Here is a 16,034-nt window from a genome sequence, read left to right on the forward strand (position 1 = left end):
GTCCTGCTATATTGCCCAGGCTGATCTCGACCTCCTGAGCTCAAGCGATCCTTTCTGGCCTCTGCCTCCCAGAGTGCTGGGAATACAGGCATGAACAATTCCCCACCCCACTCCCTGCTTCTTCTTTCTGTTTCTAATTCACTGAAACTAAAGGGGCTTAGCTCTCAGAACCACATGAATGTCTGTGTGTACCGGCACATGGGGTTTCTTTGCACTTGTCCATCTCTAGGGATGGATGCTGAGGAACCTCCAACTCAGAGGCAGCTGGGTGATGGCAGGGGCCCATCCCTTCCTCCCAGAGAGACTCCAAAAGCCGGGAAACTTACGCAGGAGATACTCAGCTGTGTCCTGTTCGTAGTCAGCATCTTCAGGGAAGTGATCGATTTTCTTGCACACACCTCGGAAAGCCCCTGTGGAAACAGATAAGGGTTCTGAGCCTGGGGGAGGAGACAGAGCTCCGGGGGCCCAACCTGGGTCCTCACCTCTGGCTGTTGGGGGCGGTAGGGTTGTTGGGCTGGTAGGCCCAAGAGCACCTTTATTTTTTATTAGAGACAGGGTCTCATTCTGTGGCCCAGATTGGAGTGCAGTGGTACAATCATGGCTCACTGCAGTCTTGAACTCTTGGGCTCAAGTGATCCTCTCACCCCAGCCTCCCAAGTAGCTGGGACTATAGGCGTGTGCCACTATGCCTGGCTAATTAAACATTTTTTGACAGTGAGAACAAAAGGTCTCACTATCTTGCCCAGGCTGGCCTCAAACTCCTGGCCACAAGCGATCCTCCTGCCTCAGCCTCCCAAAGTGCTAGGATTACAGTCATGAGCCAGTGGGATCAGTCACCAACAGCATGCTTCTTTAGGGCACAAAAAAGAGATGAGTGGAGGCCAAAGATAAACAGTACCAAGTGGGAGATGGAAATGTGCTGCTTTTTAGATTTTGCAGGATGTTGGGATCCACTTTACAAGGGCAAAAACACCATGAAACATAAACACTAATTATGAGGACGATCTTATCTTTCCCCTCTCCTCCAGTCAGTGAAGGTAAAAGCAGGTAGAATTCAAGTATATCAGTTTTTTTCTGCTCATTTTACCAATGAGGAAACAGGGCTTAAGACTTTTTCTTCAAATCACTCTGATAAGTAGTTATTTAGGTTGATGCAGAAGTAATTGTGCAATTACTTTAGTTATTCAGGTTGGTGCAAAAGTAACTGTGCAATTAGAGATGGGGTTTCACCGTGTTAGCTAGGATGATCTTGATCTCCTTGTGCAATTGTGTAATTACTTTTGCACCAACCTAAATAGAACCGGCATTCCAACCAAGAGCTGAATCCAGGCATTCCAGAATAGTCCTCTCCCCCCAGCGATGTTCATCTGACCACAGGACCCTCCCTTTCCTTCTCTGCCCTCCCAAATGATCACAGCTCACTGTCCCTCGCTATGAGGTTCACCCCTTCAGGAGCCTCAGATTTGCTGAAGACGTATCTTGAACATTTGTCCACATTTGCTGACTGTTTTGTTTTGTTTTGTTTTGTTTGAGACGGAGTTTTGCTCTTGTCGCCCAGGTTGGAGTGCAATGGCACGATCTCGGCTTACTGCAACTTCTGCCTCCTAGGTTCAAGAGATTCTCCTGCCTCAGCCTCCAGAGTAGCTGGGATTACAGGCACCTGGCACCACGCCTGGCTAATTTTTGTATTTTTAGTAGAGATGGGGTTTCACCATGTTGACCAGACTGGTCTTGAACTCCTGACCTCAGGTGATCCACCCGCCTCAGCCTCCCAAAGTGCTGGGATTACAGGCGTAAGCCACCTTGCCCAGCCGAGGTGTGGATGTTTAATCATCATTTTGGGTATTGGTTAACTAGACAGTTAACCAGTCTCTGGGGGCAGTTAATAGCTCTGCCAGTTCTTTTAAAGGAAAACGAATTTTCCAGAAATTATGCATTCTTGTCCCTTTCCCTGTCTGTGTAGCTGGAGTGGAATGTGGCGGGGCTGGTGGGGGCGGGCGGGCATCGTGATGTCGTGGAAAATGGACAAGGTTCAGAATCAGACAGAGTTGCATTGGTATTTCAGAGCCATTATTGTAAGAATGAAATAAGGCTATACATGAACATGAGATAATTTTTGCAAAGCTCTAGGCATGTCTTAATAATGGCTGACACTTATTAAGTGCTTCCGATTGGCCAGGCACATAGCTGAAACCTTATATCCCTTATCTCATTTACCCTGTTTACCACCCCAGGAGGTAGAGGCTATTAATATTAACATTTGGTAATGAGACAATGGAAAATCACAGAGGAGATGGTGTCACAGCTGGTGAGTGACGGAATTGATTTTTGGAGCCAGGTTTCAAAGGCTGTGGTTTCACCATTACACTATGAATAGTAGTCATTATTATTATGGCTACTATCATGATGTCTCTTATGATCTCATAAAAATAAGAGTGTCATATATTTAATTTCTTCTATAAGTAGGCTCCAGGCCAGAGCCATTTCACAATAAATGCCTTCGAATATGTAGAACATCTCCTTGGTTCTGATTCTCTGCTTACCAGGCAAAGAATAGACTCAGAACCAGGTTCAGGAAAGAAGACTCAAGGAAATTCCTAGAAAAAAGACAGACCCACAATTTCTTCCCTGATATTGAAAAAAAAAAAGACCTTATTTATGCTTGTTCATAGTTTAGAGTTTCATTTATATATTCCTGTTTGGTTTTACACCCCATCCCCTTCCAGTTGACTGGATAAGAAATCATAATAAGTAACACACGTGTGCACCTACTATACACCAGGTGCCGTTCTAAGCATTTATGGTTTTTTGTTTTTGTTTTTTTGTTTTTGTTTTTTCTGAGACTGAGTCTCGCTCTGTTGCCCAGGCTGGAGTGCAGTGGCACGATCTCAACTTGATGCAACCTCCTCCTCCCAGGTTCAAGCAATTCTTATGTCTCAGCCTCCCAAGTAGTTGGGGTTACAGGTGCCCGCCACCACGCCTGGCTAATTTTTGTATTTTTGGTAGAAACGTGGTTTCACCATGTTGGCCAGGCTGGTCTTGAACCCCTGACCTCAGGTGAACCACCCACCTCAGCCTCCCAAAGTGCTGGGATTACAGGTGGGAGTCACTGCGCCCAGCCACATTCACATGTTTTATCCTCTTTAGCTATCTAAATGACTTTACGAGGTGCCTAATGTTATTTTTTATTTTTTTATTTTTTGTTTTTTTTTTGAGACAGAGTCTCGCTCTGTCACCCAGGCTGGAGTACAGTGGCATGATCTCGGCTCACTGCAAGCTCCGCCTCCCGGGTTCACGCCATTCTCCTGCCTTAGCCTCCCAAGTAGCTGGGACTACAGGCGCCCACTACGTCCGGCTAATTTTGTTTTTGTATTTTTAGTAGAGACGGGGGTTTCACCGTGTTAGCCAGGATGGTCTCAATCTCCTGACCTTGTGATCTGCCCATCTTGGCCTCCCAAAGTTCTGGGATTATAGGCGTGAGCCACCGTGCCCGGCCTGAGGTGCCTAATGTTATAATGAGGCAAGGTTATTAATACAAGGAGGAAATTGAAGCTTAGCCAAGTCACTGATTAACTCAAGGACACAGTTAGACATTTACTAGCTGACCCCAGAGATAAAGTTCCTAACTATTATTATGAATTGCACTCTCTTCAACAAGTCTCAGTGTTGTGAGCTAAGTTCTTTGCCTGGCAGCTTCATGATCATTTTATAGCCCACCCCCTACTATTGATGTTGGCAATGAACTAGACCAGTAGCTTCTCCATTAACTATGCTTCCCCATGGCACGTGCCAGGGGTGCCTGGGCAGGGGAGGGGTGTTGGCAGTGACACCGTCCATTGTTAGTTGATTTCCATACTCCTCATTATTTGCTGTTTTCCATACTTGAATTCCACGAAAGATTTCAAAGGAAGAAAGTGTTCAGGTGAAGATGGAATGGGAACACTACTAAATACAGACCAGTCAAAATTATTGAGGGAATTAGGAACTACATACGTGTGGGCATCTGCTTGCAAAATGGGCCTATTCATGGTGGCTTCAGGCAGCTTGAGACTAAGACTTAGAACCAGCAAATACCAGTAACTCCTGGAGACACAGTCACTAGTTTTGTTGTTGTTGTTGTTTGTTTGTCTTTTAGGCAGAGTTTTGCTCTTGTCACTGAGGCTGGAGTGCAGTGGTGTAATTTCAGCCCACAGCAACCTCCACCTCCCCAGTTCAAGTGACTCTCCTGCCTCAGCCTCCTGAGTAGCTGGGACTAGAGGCACATGCCACTATGCCCAGCTAATTTTGCATTTTTAGTAAGACAGCGTTTTGCCATGTTGTCCAGGCTGGTCTTGAACTCCTGGCCTCAGCTGATCCACCTGCCTCAGCCTCCTAAAGTGCTGGGATTACAGGCATGAGCCACTGTGCCTGGCCTGCAGTCACCAGTTTTTAATGTTCTAAAGCAGCTTACTACTATCCATGTTTGTATGGCCCGTGAGCTAAGAATAGTTTTTGCATATTTAGATGGTTGAAAAAAAAATCGAAAGAAGAATATTATTTGTGACCTGTAAAAAAATGTGAAATTCAGATTTCAGCCTCAGAAAATAAAGTTTTATTGAAAAACAATCATGCCCATTTGTTTATATTGCTTCAATTTCCTGATTATAACATTAGGCTCCTCATGAAGCCATTTTGAGAACTAAAGAGAATAAAACATGTTGATGCCACTATCACAGAGTTCAGTATTTGCCACAGAGACAGCAAAGCTGAAAATATTTACTCTTTGGCACTTTAAGAACAATTTTGCTGGTCCCTGGTTTAAAGATTTCTGTCCCAAGAAGGAAAAAATGGAAAGCAAAGGGGAGTTTGGGCCTTCCTGGGATAGAAGACATAATCTAGACTGGTGTTTCTAAAGTAGATAATACTGGCTTCTGGGGCAAATCTGGGTTGCAGACTGTTTCATTTTGTGGTTTTATCTGTGTGTGTTTGTTTTACCTGCAATACTCTTTTGCATATTTTATTTTTAAAAATTAAGCTTCTGCATTTTATTTTATTTTATTTTATTTTATTTTGAGATGGAGTCTTGCTCTGTCACCCAGGCTGGAGTGCAGTGGTGCGATCTCAGCTTACTGCAATCTCCACCTCCTGGGTTCAAGTGATTCTCCTGCCTCAACCTCCTGAGTAGCTGGGATTACAGGCGCCCGCCACCATGCCCGGCTAATTTTTGTATTTTTAGTAGAGACAGGGTTTCACCATGTTGGCCAGGCTGGTCTTGAACTCTTGACCTCAGATAATCTGCCTGCCTCGGTCTCCCAAAGTGCTGGGAGGACAGGCGTGAGCCACCGCCCCTGGCCTATGCTGCTGCAATTTAAAATTCTGAATATTTCACATTAAAAACTGATTTGCAGTTTCTCTTCAAAAACGGGGATCTCTGTCTCACATTTCCATGGGGGAGTAATGAATCCCTGGATGACGTAGCTGATATCAGCAGCCCTCTTTAGACTGGGTGTAAGCTCTCCAGTTGGCCAAAGTCCCCACCTAGCTCTATATTCTTGCCTGGCCCTGTAGATATTCGAGTTTGCAACCCCTGAACCAAACGTATTTAGTAGGAGCCCAGTCTTTGGTGTCCCACGTGGGCATGAATCCTGACTCAGCCACTTACTAGTTGTGGTACCTATGGCAAATTACCTCTTCAAACCTCAGTTGCTTCTTCTACAGAATGAAGATAATAATAGTAACTTCATGAAGTTGCCATGAGAATCAGTTGAGGCAGTAATAGCAGTTATTACGCCAGTTGCTGTTCTCAGCACTTTACACATAAATCTTTTTAATTAGGCAATGACATAAAGCACTTAGTTCAGTTCCTGGAGTATGGTAGGAACTCGATATATTACAGCTATTATTACCGTTGGTTTTGGTAGGTATTTTAGGATCACAAGAGACACATTGGTGCCATGGTGAGATTTTAAGAAGCAATACAGAAGGAAAAGGAATCAAGAATTTTCCCCAAGGAAGACTCCACACTGAAAATGAATCTGCTGGCACCCCATGTCATACATGCATCACAAAGTGAGCTTGGACATTCATGTAAGTAGCATATTGCTGGCTCCCAGAAATAACCACTATTTAGCATTTTTGTATATTTCCTTCCAGGCTCCTTTTCCCCTGTGCTTTCGCATACAAATGGCTTTACAAAACTGGGATCGTGCTGTTCTTCTCACTTATATTTTCTTAGGAGTATCTTCCCATATCAGTAAATCTGAGAAAAGTAGAATGAGATTGGACTTGCCCACCCACTGCAGAAGATGGAACCAAGAAAAATGGTGAAGACATGTAGACTGTAAGGATGAAGTCAGGATGCAGAGAGGAGCACTGTCCTGGCACAGCTTTAAGCTCAGGCATTGGAGTAGAGAGAAGTAGAAGCTAAAGGAGGAAGAGGATCAATGGCGTTTGGTTTGGGGGCCGGATCCGGTGGTTACAGGTGAGGGAGGACAGGAGCCCAGCGAAGGGCATGTGTGAGAGCTGGGCCCTGAGAATTCATAGACCCCAGGACCCGGGAAGAGGTTTGGAGTGAAAGACAGAGCCAAAAGAGATTTCCGGAGGTGCTGTATGAAGTACAGTTGCAGAGACCAGCTTTTTGGTGGCCACAGCTTCATCCTGGGGAAAGAAGATCGTACCAATGGTTTGTCTCTGGTTCAGACAATGGAAAAGTACTTCCTTCACATGAGGAGGGGTGCTGTCCTTAAGTGGATACTTTTTTTGTTTTTCTGCTCCTTTTTAGTTGACATGTAACAATCGTACATATTTATGGGATACAGAGTGATACTTTGATACGTGTATATAATGAATAATGATCAAATAAAGATAGTTGCCAAATCTATCTCTTTTAGCTTTTGGAAAAGATACACTAAATTATTTTATTTATTTATTTATTTTGAGATGGGGTCTCACTCTATTGCCCAGTCTGGAGAGCAGTGTCATGCTTATGGCTCGCTGCAGTCTCAACAGTTTGGGCTCTAGTGACCCTCCTACCTCAGCCTCCTGTAGCTGGATCTACAGGTATGCACCACCACACCTAGGCTAATTTTTATATTTTTTGTAGAGATGGGGTCTCATCATGTTGACCAGGCTGATCTTGAATTCCTGGGTTCAAGTGATCCTCCCACCTCAGCCTCCCATGTAGCTGGGACTACAGGTGTGCACCACCACACCCAGCTAACTTTTGTATTTTTTGTAGAGATGGGGGTCTTGCCATGTTGCTTAGGCAGATCTTGAACTCCTGGACTCAAGCAATCCTCCCACCTAGGCCTCCCAAAGAGCTGGGATTACAGGTGTGAACCACCACGCCTGGCCACACTAAGTTATTGCTAACCATATTCACCCTACAGTGCTACAGGACATTAGAACACATTCCTCCCCTCTAGCTGTAACTTCTGACACTTTTTCTTAAAGGTTAAACCCTAGAAATTTTCCTACTGAAATCAGCACTGAGATAAGAATGCTCACCATTGCCTCAATTATTTGTTATGGTTCTATACATTCTAGCACAAGAAGGAATAAAACAGAATTAAGAGTTACAAGCAACAGAAAAAACAAAAAAAAGGAATAAAATTACAATTTCCCCAGGTCATAGAATTAACCTACTTAAGAAACTGAAAGTAGGCCGGGCGCAGGGGCTTACGCCTGTAATTCTAGCACTTTGGGAGGCTGAGGCGGGTGGATCACCTGAGGTCTGGAGTTCGAGGCCAGCCTGGCCAGCATGGTGAAACCCTGTCTCTACTAAAAATACAAAAATCAGCTAGGCGTGGTGGTGGGCACCTATAGTCCCCGCTACTCGGGGTGCTGAAGCAGGAGAATCTCTCTAACCTGGGAGGCGTAGACTGCAGTGAGCTGAGGTGGCACCACCACACTCCAGCCTGAGTGAGACAGCGAGACTCCATCTCAAAAAAAAAAAAAAAAAAAAAAAAAGGAAGAAGCAGCTGAAGGCAATTAGCTGAAAAAAACATAGTAGAATGAATGAAAGAGCTCAGTGAGATGGTTTCTTACACGATACTAAGCCATACAATAAAACTGTAATAATTAAGTCATTGTGGTACTGGCATTTTAAAATCACATTTACTAGGATATTTCTTCAATACCGAGAAATAATACAAAGAAAACAAGAAACAGTCCATTACCCTTTATTCGGTTAATCCCTTTTAAATTAAAAAGAATAGATGTACGTAGAGAATTAAAACAGTATGGAAGGGATTAAACGTGCTTTCTCCACCACCAAAAATTCTCTCACCTGATAACTCAGCAGAATAATTTTTTGTTAACTGCACATGGAGTGAAATTATGTCTAAGCTGAGAGCTGAAGGTTAATTAGAAGTTAATCAGAGGAAGGGAGGTGTGTTTCTCGAAGCAGAGGGAATAGCATGTGTGATGATGAGAGAATGAACAAGAGAAAAACTCATTTGGGAACTCAAAGTAGCTCAAGCTGTTTAGAGGATGGATGGTCTGGAGGACAGATCCAGTGGGTACAGGTGAGAGGAGAGGGGTGATGGGAACCGGGGAAGGTAAGTGTGAGAACAGGGTTATGAAGATTGATTTTAGGTCCTAGGGATTCCCTAATGCCCAAGACAGAGACGATCTTGATCCTCGGAACTTGCATTCTCATTGAGGAGAGAGACTATAGACAATATATCCGAGCTTTGAAAGATACAAAACACTGGGGCTGGGCATGGTGGCTCATGCCTGTGATCCTAGCACTTTGGGAGGCTGAGGCAGGCAGATCACTTCAGATCAAGAGTTCGAGACCAGCCTGACCAACTTGGCAAAACCCTGTCTCTACTAAAAAAAAAAAAAAAAAAAAAAAAAATACAAAAATTAGCTAGGCATGATGGTGCGTGCCTGTAATCCCAGCTACTTGGGAGGCTGAGGCAGGAGAATAACTTGAACCCAGGAGGTGGAGGTTGCAGTGAGCCGAGATCTTGCCACTGCACTCCAGCCTGGGTGACAGAGCGAGACTCTGTCTCAAAAAACAAAGAATAAAAAACAAAAAACCAAGAAAGATACAAAACAGAATGATGTGATAGCAACTCTTCATTGGGTGGGGGCAAGTGGAGGGCAACACTGGATAGGGTTGTTGCAGAAGCGACATGAGCTCAGACCTGAAAAAAAGGAGCCAGTTATATGAAGAGTCCAGGAAAGAACTTTCCAGGCAGAAGGAAATGGAAATGCAAAGACCCTGGGGTGGGAGTGCACTTGGTGAGTTTGAGGAATGGAAGAGAGGCTAGTAGGAAAAAAGAGGGCATATTGCAGTGGTTTCACTGGGTCCATCAGCTGCCCTTCCAGCTGTCTTTTCAGCACTGGGATGTCTGTGTCCATCAGCTGCCCTTCTAGCTGTCCCTTCAGCACTGGGATCTCTGGAAAATCTAGGAGGTTGAGTTGCACATGGACATGGACCAAGGTCAGCCCCAGCTCTTTCTTAGGGTAGGGAGTAACCTTGAGGCCACCAGATTTGGGGTAACTGAAAGAACTGACCTGGCTCTGGGTGGCTTCTAAACATGCAGGAATGGGGAAGCAATCTAGAAATGGGATGTTTGTATTTTTAACTCTTTTTTAATTTAAAAATTATTATTATTATTATTAAACATGGGGTCTCACTACATTGCCCAGGCAGGTCTCAAACTCTTGGGCTCGAGCTATCCTCCTGTCTCTGCCTCCCTAAGAGCTGGGGTTACAGACGTGAGCCACCACACATAACCTGTATGTTTAACTCTTAAAGCCCTTTTTGTCTATCGCTGGGGAAAGTGGTGCTTCCCAGGTATTTGAGCTGAATAGGGGCTCAGAGTCCCCATTTTGAGTATTTCCTTTCAGATCTCAGCAGTGTGGGCTCCAGCCTGATCCTGGGAAGTGGTCATCAGCAATCACAAAGGGGTATAAGGCTGCTTGTCTGTGGATTTTTATAAATAAGTCATATGGTTGCAATCTGGGGGAGAAATCGGCTGCCTCTTCTTCAGCAGGTGCCTATCTGACCTCTAGAGGGGTAGTGTGGTGTACTGGTAGGAACACAAGCTTTCGGTTTGAATCCTTGCCCAGCCACTGAGTTACTAATTGTATGGCCTTGTGTAATGGACTGAATGCTCACTTCCTCTCAAAATTCCTATCTTGAAATCCTAATGCATGCAGGGCATAGTAGCTCACACCTGTAATCCCAGCACTTTTGGAGGCCAAGGCAGGAGGATCTGTTGAGCCCAGGAGTTCAAGAGTAGTCTAAGCAACATGGCAAGGCCCCTCTCTACAAAAAGTTTAGAAATTAACTGGACATGGTGGCACACACCTAGAGTCCCAGATGCTCAGAAGGCCAAGGTGGGAGGATCGCTTGTATCTGGGAGATTGAGGCTGCAGTGAGCTATGATTGCACCACTACACTCCAGCTTAGGTGACAGAGGAAGACAAAGGAAATCCTAATGCCTACGATGATGGTATTAGGAGTGGGGTCCACTGGGACATGATTAGGTCATGAGGGTGGGGCCCTCATGAATGGGATTAGTGTCCTTATAAAAGAAACTCCAGAGAGCTCTCTTATTCTCTTTCTGCCATGTGGAGACACAGTGAAAAGACAGCCATCTGCAACCCGGAAGAGGGCCCTCACCAGTACCCCACCATGTAGGCACCCTGATCTCAGACTTCCATCCTCTAGAACCATGAGAAACAAATTTCTGTTATTTGCAAGCCACCCATCCTATGGTGCTTTGTTATAGCAGCCCAAATGGACTAAGACACTTTCTTCCCCTCGGCCTTGATCTCTTCATTTTAGTTTTTCTTTTTTTAATTTTAATTTTATTTTTTCAAGGTAGAGATGGGGTCTTGCTATATTGCCCACGCTGGCCTCGAATTCCTGGCCTTACACTATCCTGCCACCTTGGCATCCCAAAGTACTAGGATTATACGTATGAGTCACAGTGCCTGGACTTGATCTCCTCAGTTAGAAAATGTTAATGATTGGCCAGGCGCGGTGGCTCACGCCTGTAATCCCAGCACTTTGGGAGGCTGAGGCAGGTGGATCACGAGGTCAGGAGATCAAGACCATCCTGGCTAACACCGTGAAACCCCGTCTCTACAAAAATACAAAAACAAAATTAGCTGAGTGTGGAGGTGGGTGCCTATAGTCCCTGCTACTCAGGAGGCTGAGGTGGGACAATGGTATGAACCTGGGAAGCAGAGCTTGCAGTGAGCCAAGATCAGGCCACTGCACTCAGCCTGGGAGACAGAGCGAGAATCCATCTCAAAAAAAAAAAAAAAAAAAAAAAAAAACCAAAATATCTCCAGATTGCTGCGGTTTCTTTCTCTGTTTTTTTTTTTTTTTTTTTTTTTTTTTTTTTTGGAGACAGAGTGTCACTCTGTTGCCTAGGCTGGAGTGCAGTGGTGCAATCTCGGCTCACTGCAACCTCTGCCTCCCAGGGTCAAGCGATTCTCCTGCCTCTGCCTCCCAAGTAGCTGGGACTACAGGTGCATGCCACTAAAATTGCAAGAGTTCAGGGCCTAGGGTTAGACAGACCTTGGTTTTATGACTCAGTTTTCCCTTCTATAAAATTATGTATTGGGCCGGGCACAGTGGCTCACGCCTGTTGTCCCAGCAGTTTGGGAGGCCGAGGCAGGCAGATTTTTTTTAAAAAAATATTTTTTGTATTTTTAGTAGAGACAAGGTTTCACCATGCTGGCTAGGCTGGTCTCCAACTCCTGGCCTCAAGTAATCTGCCTGCCTTGACCTCTGAAAGTCTGAGGTTATAGGCATGAACCACTGCACCCAGCCTGTTGGGGGTTTCAAAAGAAATCATCATAGTATCCATGTTTGTTGAGATGTGCTCTGCCAGGCCTTGGGTAAGGGCTCTTTGGGTATTCCCCACAATCCCATGAAGCAGGCACTGTTGTTGGTCACAGGATGGGCTGAGGAGCATGGATTTTGGAGTCAGAATGAGCGGGTTTGAATCCCAGCTCGGCAAGTTGCTTAACTTATAAGTGCCTCAGTTTTCTCCTTTGAAAGCTGAGAATAACAATAGGAATAGAAGAGTCAGCATTCGTCAAGTGCATTGGAGCAATGCTTAGCACATGGGAAGTGTTATGTATGTGGATGTCAATTCAATAAATATGTTTATTTTATTTTATGTATGTATGTATGTATGTATGTATGTATGTATGTATGTGAGATGGAGTCTCACTCTATCACCCAGGATGCAGTGCAGTGGTGCGATCTTGGCTCACTGCAACTTCTGCCTCCCAGGTTCAAGCGATTCTCGTGCCTCAGCCTCCTGAGTAGCTGAGATTACAGGTGCCCACCACCACGCCCGGCTAATTTTTGTATTTTTAGTACAGACGGGGTTTCACTATGTTGGCCAGGCTGGTCTTGAACCCTTGACCTCAGGTGATCCACCTGCCTCAGCCTCCCAAAGTGCTGAGATTACAAGTGTGAGCCACTGTGCCTGGTCCAATAAATACTTTTATAGAAGAGGAAACTGAGTCATAAAACCAAGGTCTGCCTAACCCTAGACCCTGAGCTCTTGCAAAATCCTCTAAATAACACTAACATAGTGCCGAGCACTGGGAAGAGGGTTAACAGGGGGCAGCTATTAATATCATTATCTCTATTTTGGGCATGGGGGGTGAGAGGAAACCAATGGAAAACTGGAGGGTATGGTCTTCCTCATCCTGCCCTCACCCAGACACGGGTACACATGTGCCGATCTGTGCATGTGGGTGTATGCGTGTGTGTGTATTCCCACAGAGTGCTAACTCAGGCAGGGAGCCCCAGGAACCATCACTCTTGGGAGGGAATAGACCTAGACCAACCTGCTATGCCAATTTTGGCCAAAGGCCAGACAGAGCTTTCTGGGTCATTGAAAGACAGCTCTGAATTTAGTGGGTTTGACTTCAAGTCAAGAAATACTGGATCCAGAGCAGAGAGGCCTGGGGAAGTGAGACTGTCATCCAAGGCCCAATCTTTCCAAGTTTGCAGTCCTGAAGGGAGATCTTAATGGGGAGTGGAGACAGGTTTCCCCAGGATGTCCCCCCTCCAGTGGAAGAAGAGGATATCAGTAGAGCCACTCGATGGGCTTCTCACATCCATCTCCTCTGCACGGCCCACACGGAGGGTCCTGGGGCAGATTTTGGTGGCTGTGAATCCACGAATCTAAGAGAGAGACATCACTTCTAAGCAGGCTCTGGACAGTCATGGTGTGCTCAGAGTGAGGGCTGGCACTCCTCACCAGCCCACCTAGCCCAGCGACAGTGCCCGGAACCTACTTAAACCCATAAACAGGGCCAATTCTGTAGCCAGAGCTTGACATCCATCTCAGCATGAGTCCAGCCAGTGCAACCACATTCCAGGGGCCCCCAAAAGCCCAGCGTAGAGCTCAAAACAGAGGCCAACAGGAACCCAGGGTCCAGCGTTGTAGGTCTTTTGCTAGAACTCCTTTGTGAAGATTTTTGCTTCGTGATCTCAGGAAGGAAGAGCAAATGCCATGTGTGTTTATGTTTCCTGAGTACTTGGGTTAAGCCCTTGATTAAGAATGTTTGGGCTCCTGGTGCTACAGCAGATCTTTATTATCTGAGAATAAGGATGCCTTACAGCAGTGATTGTCAACATCGGTTCACATTGGAATTACCTTGGGAAGGGAGGCTGGAAAAATGCTGAGGCTGGGGTTCTACTCCCAGGGATTCTTACTTTATCTGGGCATCTGAATTCCTCTCCTCTCCTCTCCTCTCTTCTCTTCTCTTCTCCTCTCCTCTCCTCTCCTCTCTTCTCTTCTCTTCTCCTCTCCTCTCCTCTCCTCTCCTCTCCTCTCCTCTCCTCTCCTCTCCTCTCCCCTTCTTTTCTTTTTGAGAGATAGGGTCTTGCTCTGTCACCAGGCTGGAGTGCAGTGGTGCAATCATAGCTCACTGTAGCCTTGAACTACTGGACTCCAGCAATCCTCCTGCCTTAGTCTCCTGAGTAGCTAGGACTGCAGGTGCATGCCACCATACCTGTCTAAATTTTAAGTTTTTTTTTTTTTTGGTAGAGATAGGGTCTTGCTATGTTGCCCAGGCTGTGGATTTTTCAAAGCTCCCTGGGTGATTCTAACTGTGCAACTAAAGTCAAGGACCACACCTTCAGGTGAGTCCACTCAGAAATAGGAACTAAAGCCTCTTTCTAGATGAAAATGGGCACTATCGATCGTGGTGTCTGAAAATTGTCAGCGGCTAAATTGAAACACAGGTTATGCTTCCATAACAGTGTATGTATTGCAGTGGGGACAATGAGACCTGTAACATTTTGAAAATTTTTTTAAGAAAATAAAATAAAATAAAAAAAACCCGAGGACTCTCATTCCATAGTAAACAATCGAGTCCAAAAACGTGCTTCCAACTTGATCTGAAAATGAAATTATAATTCAGGAAAACATGCTGATTTTTTCTGATCTTCTTCATGCACTAGGGTGAACAAAAAAAGTAAGCTTTGTTGATTTCGGAGCAGCAGGGATGGGGCATGCATAATTTTTCTGATAAAATCACGTGATGGTCCAGTATGAAATCTTTCCCTTCCCTGACAAGATCATGAAGTTTGACTTTCACAGCAGGATCATAAAATGGGTCATTTTTGCAAGAAATATTTGAGCATGTCATCAGTTTTCCTAAGGGCTCCTGTTAATCCTTTGATATTCAAATCATTGGATGTGTCTATCACATCATCATTCTTGTCAATTTTCTCTTCTTCCATTGTTAGCTTGTGTCCCTCCAGCAGGCTCTTGTCTACCCATGGTTAACACATCACGTTTTGCCTCCTATTTTCGTTGTATTGTCACGTGTTGACAAGAGCTGGCAATCGGAAAGAGGCTGCTGGACAAAAACCGGGAATTGCAGAGTGTTAAATGGGGCAGGGGTGTGGAGTGGAGTGGGGAGGGGATGCCTGTGTAGGGAATGATTTTATAACTGGTCCGATCGCGAGTGCACATATTCATATTAAGACAGAGTTTACTTGCCTGTCCGTGCAACCTTGCACACACAGGGATGTGGATTTTGAATTCATAGTAACAAGGACCCTGAGCTAAACTTGGCCCCTGATCAAGATGAAGCACTTAGGGTATAACAATTACAAATTACCACTTCTAATAAGAGAACCATGAGTCAGTTTCTGAGAAATAAATATTTTCTTCTGGTATACAGAACTGTGGTTGGTGCACATCCTGATTTATTCTTTTCTCATTCTTTTTTTTCTTTTTTTTTTTTAGACAGAGTCTTGCTCTGTTGCCCAGGCTGAAGTGCAGTGGCACAATCATGGCTCACTGCAGCTACCATCTCCCAGGCTCAGGTGATCCTCCCACCTCAGCCTACCAAGTAGTTGGGACTGCAGGTGCATGCCACCACCCCTGACTAATCTTTTTATTTTATTTTTGTAGAGGTGGGGTCTCACTATGTTGTCCAGGCTGGTCTCAAACTTCTGGCCTCAATCGATCTGCCACCTCAGCCCCCCAAAGTGCTGCGATTACAGGCATGAGCCATCGCACCCGATCCCTGATTCGTTCTTTTGTTCAACAGATATCCGGAGAGGCACCTACGTTACTTGCGTTAAGCACTGTTTCTAGCACTTGAGATGTATCAGTGAACAAAACAGACCAGGCTGTTATATTCTAGTGGAGAGAGATCTAGAGTAAACAAAGAAATAAATGAAACAAATGCATCACTAAAAAGGAAAAGATAATTTCAGTGCTAAGCTCCATGAAAAGAATAAACCCTGGAGAGAATGTGATTGGGATGGGGAAGGACAGTCGTGAGATTGGGTGGACAGAAAGGGCCTATCTGAGCAGGCAACCTGAGTGAGAAGAGGAAGTCACTCATGGGAAGATTTGAGGGAAGAGCCTTCCAGGCAGAGTAAACTGCAAGTGCCAAAGCCTTGAGGAAGGATGACACTTAGTGTGTTTCTAGAACCAAGACAAGCTCAGGGCAACTGGAGCAGGGTGAGTGAGGGGGAAAGTGGGATGAGATCAGGCCCATGAAGGAGCAGGAATAGATCACGGAGCTTCTTACAGTCCAGG

The 16,034-nt window shown here is 45.2% G+C and overlaps 1 protein-coding gene and 1 non-coding gene across 2 annotated transcripts in view; one reads left to right on the forward strand and one right to left on the reverse strand.

The window, feature by feature from the left end:
* Nucleotides 1-16,034, reverse strand: part of CACNG3 (calcium voltage-gated channel auxiliary subunit gamma 3) — a 109,947-nt gene that overhangs the window by 15,615 nt on the left and 78,298 nt on the right. Inside the window, exon 2 of the mRNA XM_003916684.4 lies at nucleotides 327-410. Coding sequence (XP_003916733.1) covers nucleotides 327-410 — 84 coding nt within the window. The remainder of the gene's footprint in view (nucleotides 1-326; nucleotides 411-16,034) is intronic.
* Nucleotides 14,144-14,276, forward strand: LOC116271368. The gene has a single exon (XR_004179930.1). It is a non-coding gene; the product is annotated as a small nucleolar RNA SNORA1 (small nucleolar RNA).

The sequence above is a fragment of the Papio anubis genome, chromosome 18, assembly GCF_008728515.1.
Source record: "Papio anubis isolate 15944 chromosome 18, Panubis1.0, whole genome shotgun sequence".
NCBI lineage: Eukaryota > Metazoa > Chordata > Mammalia > Primates > Cercopithecidae > Papio > Papio anubis.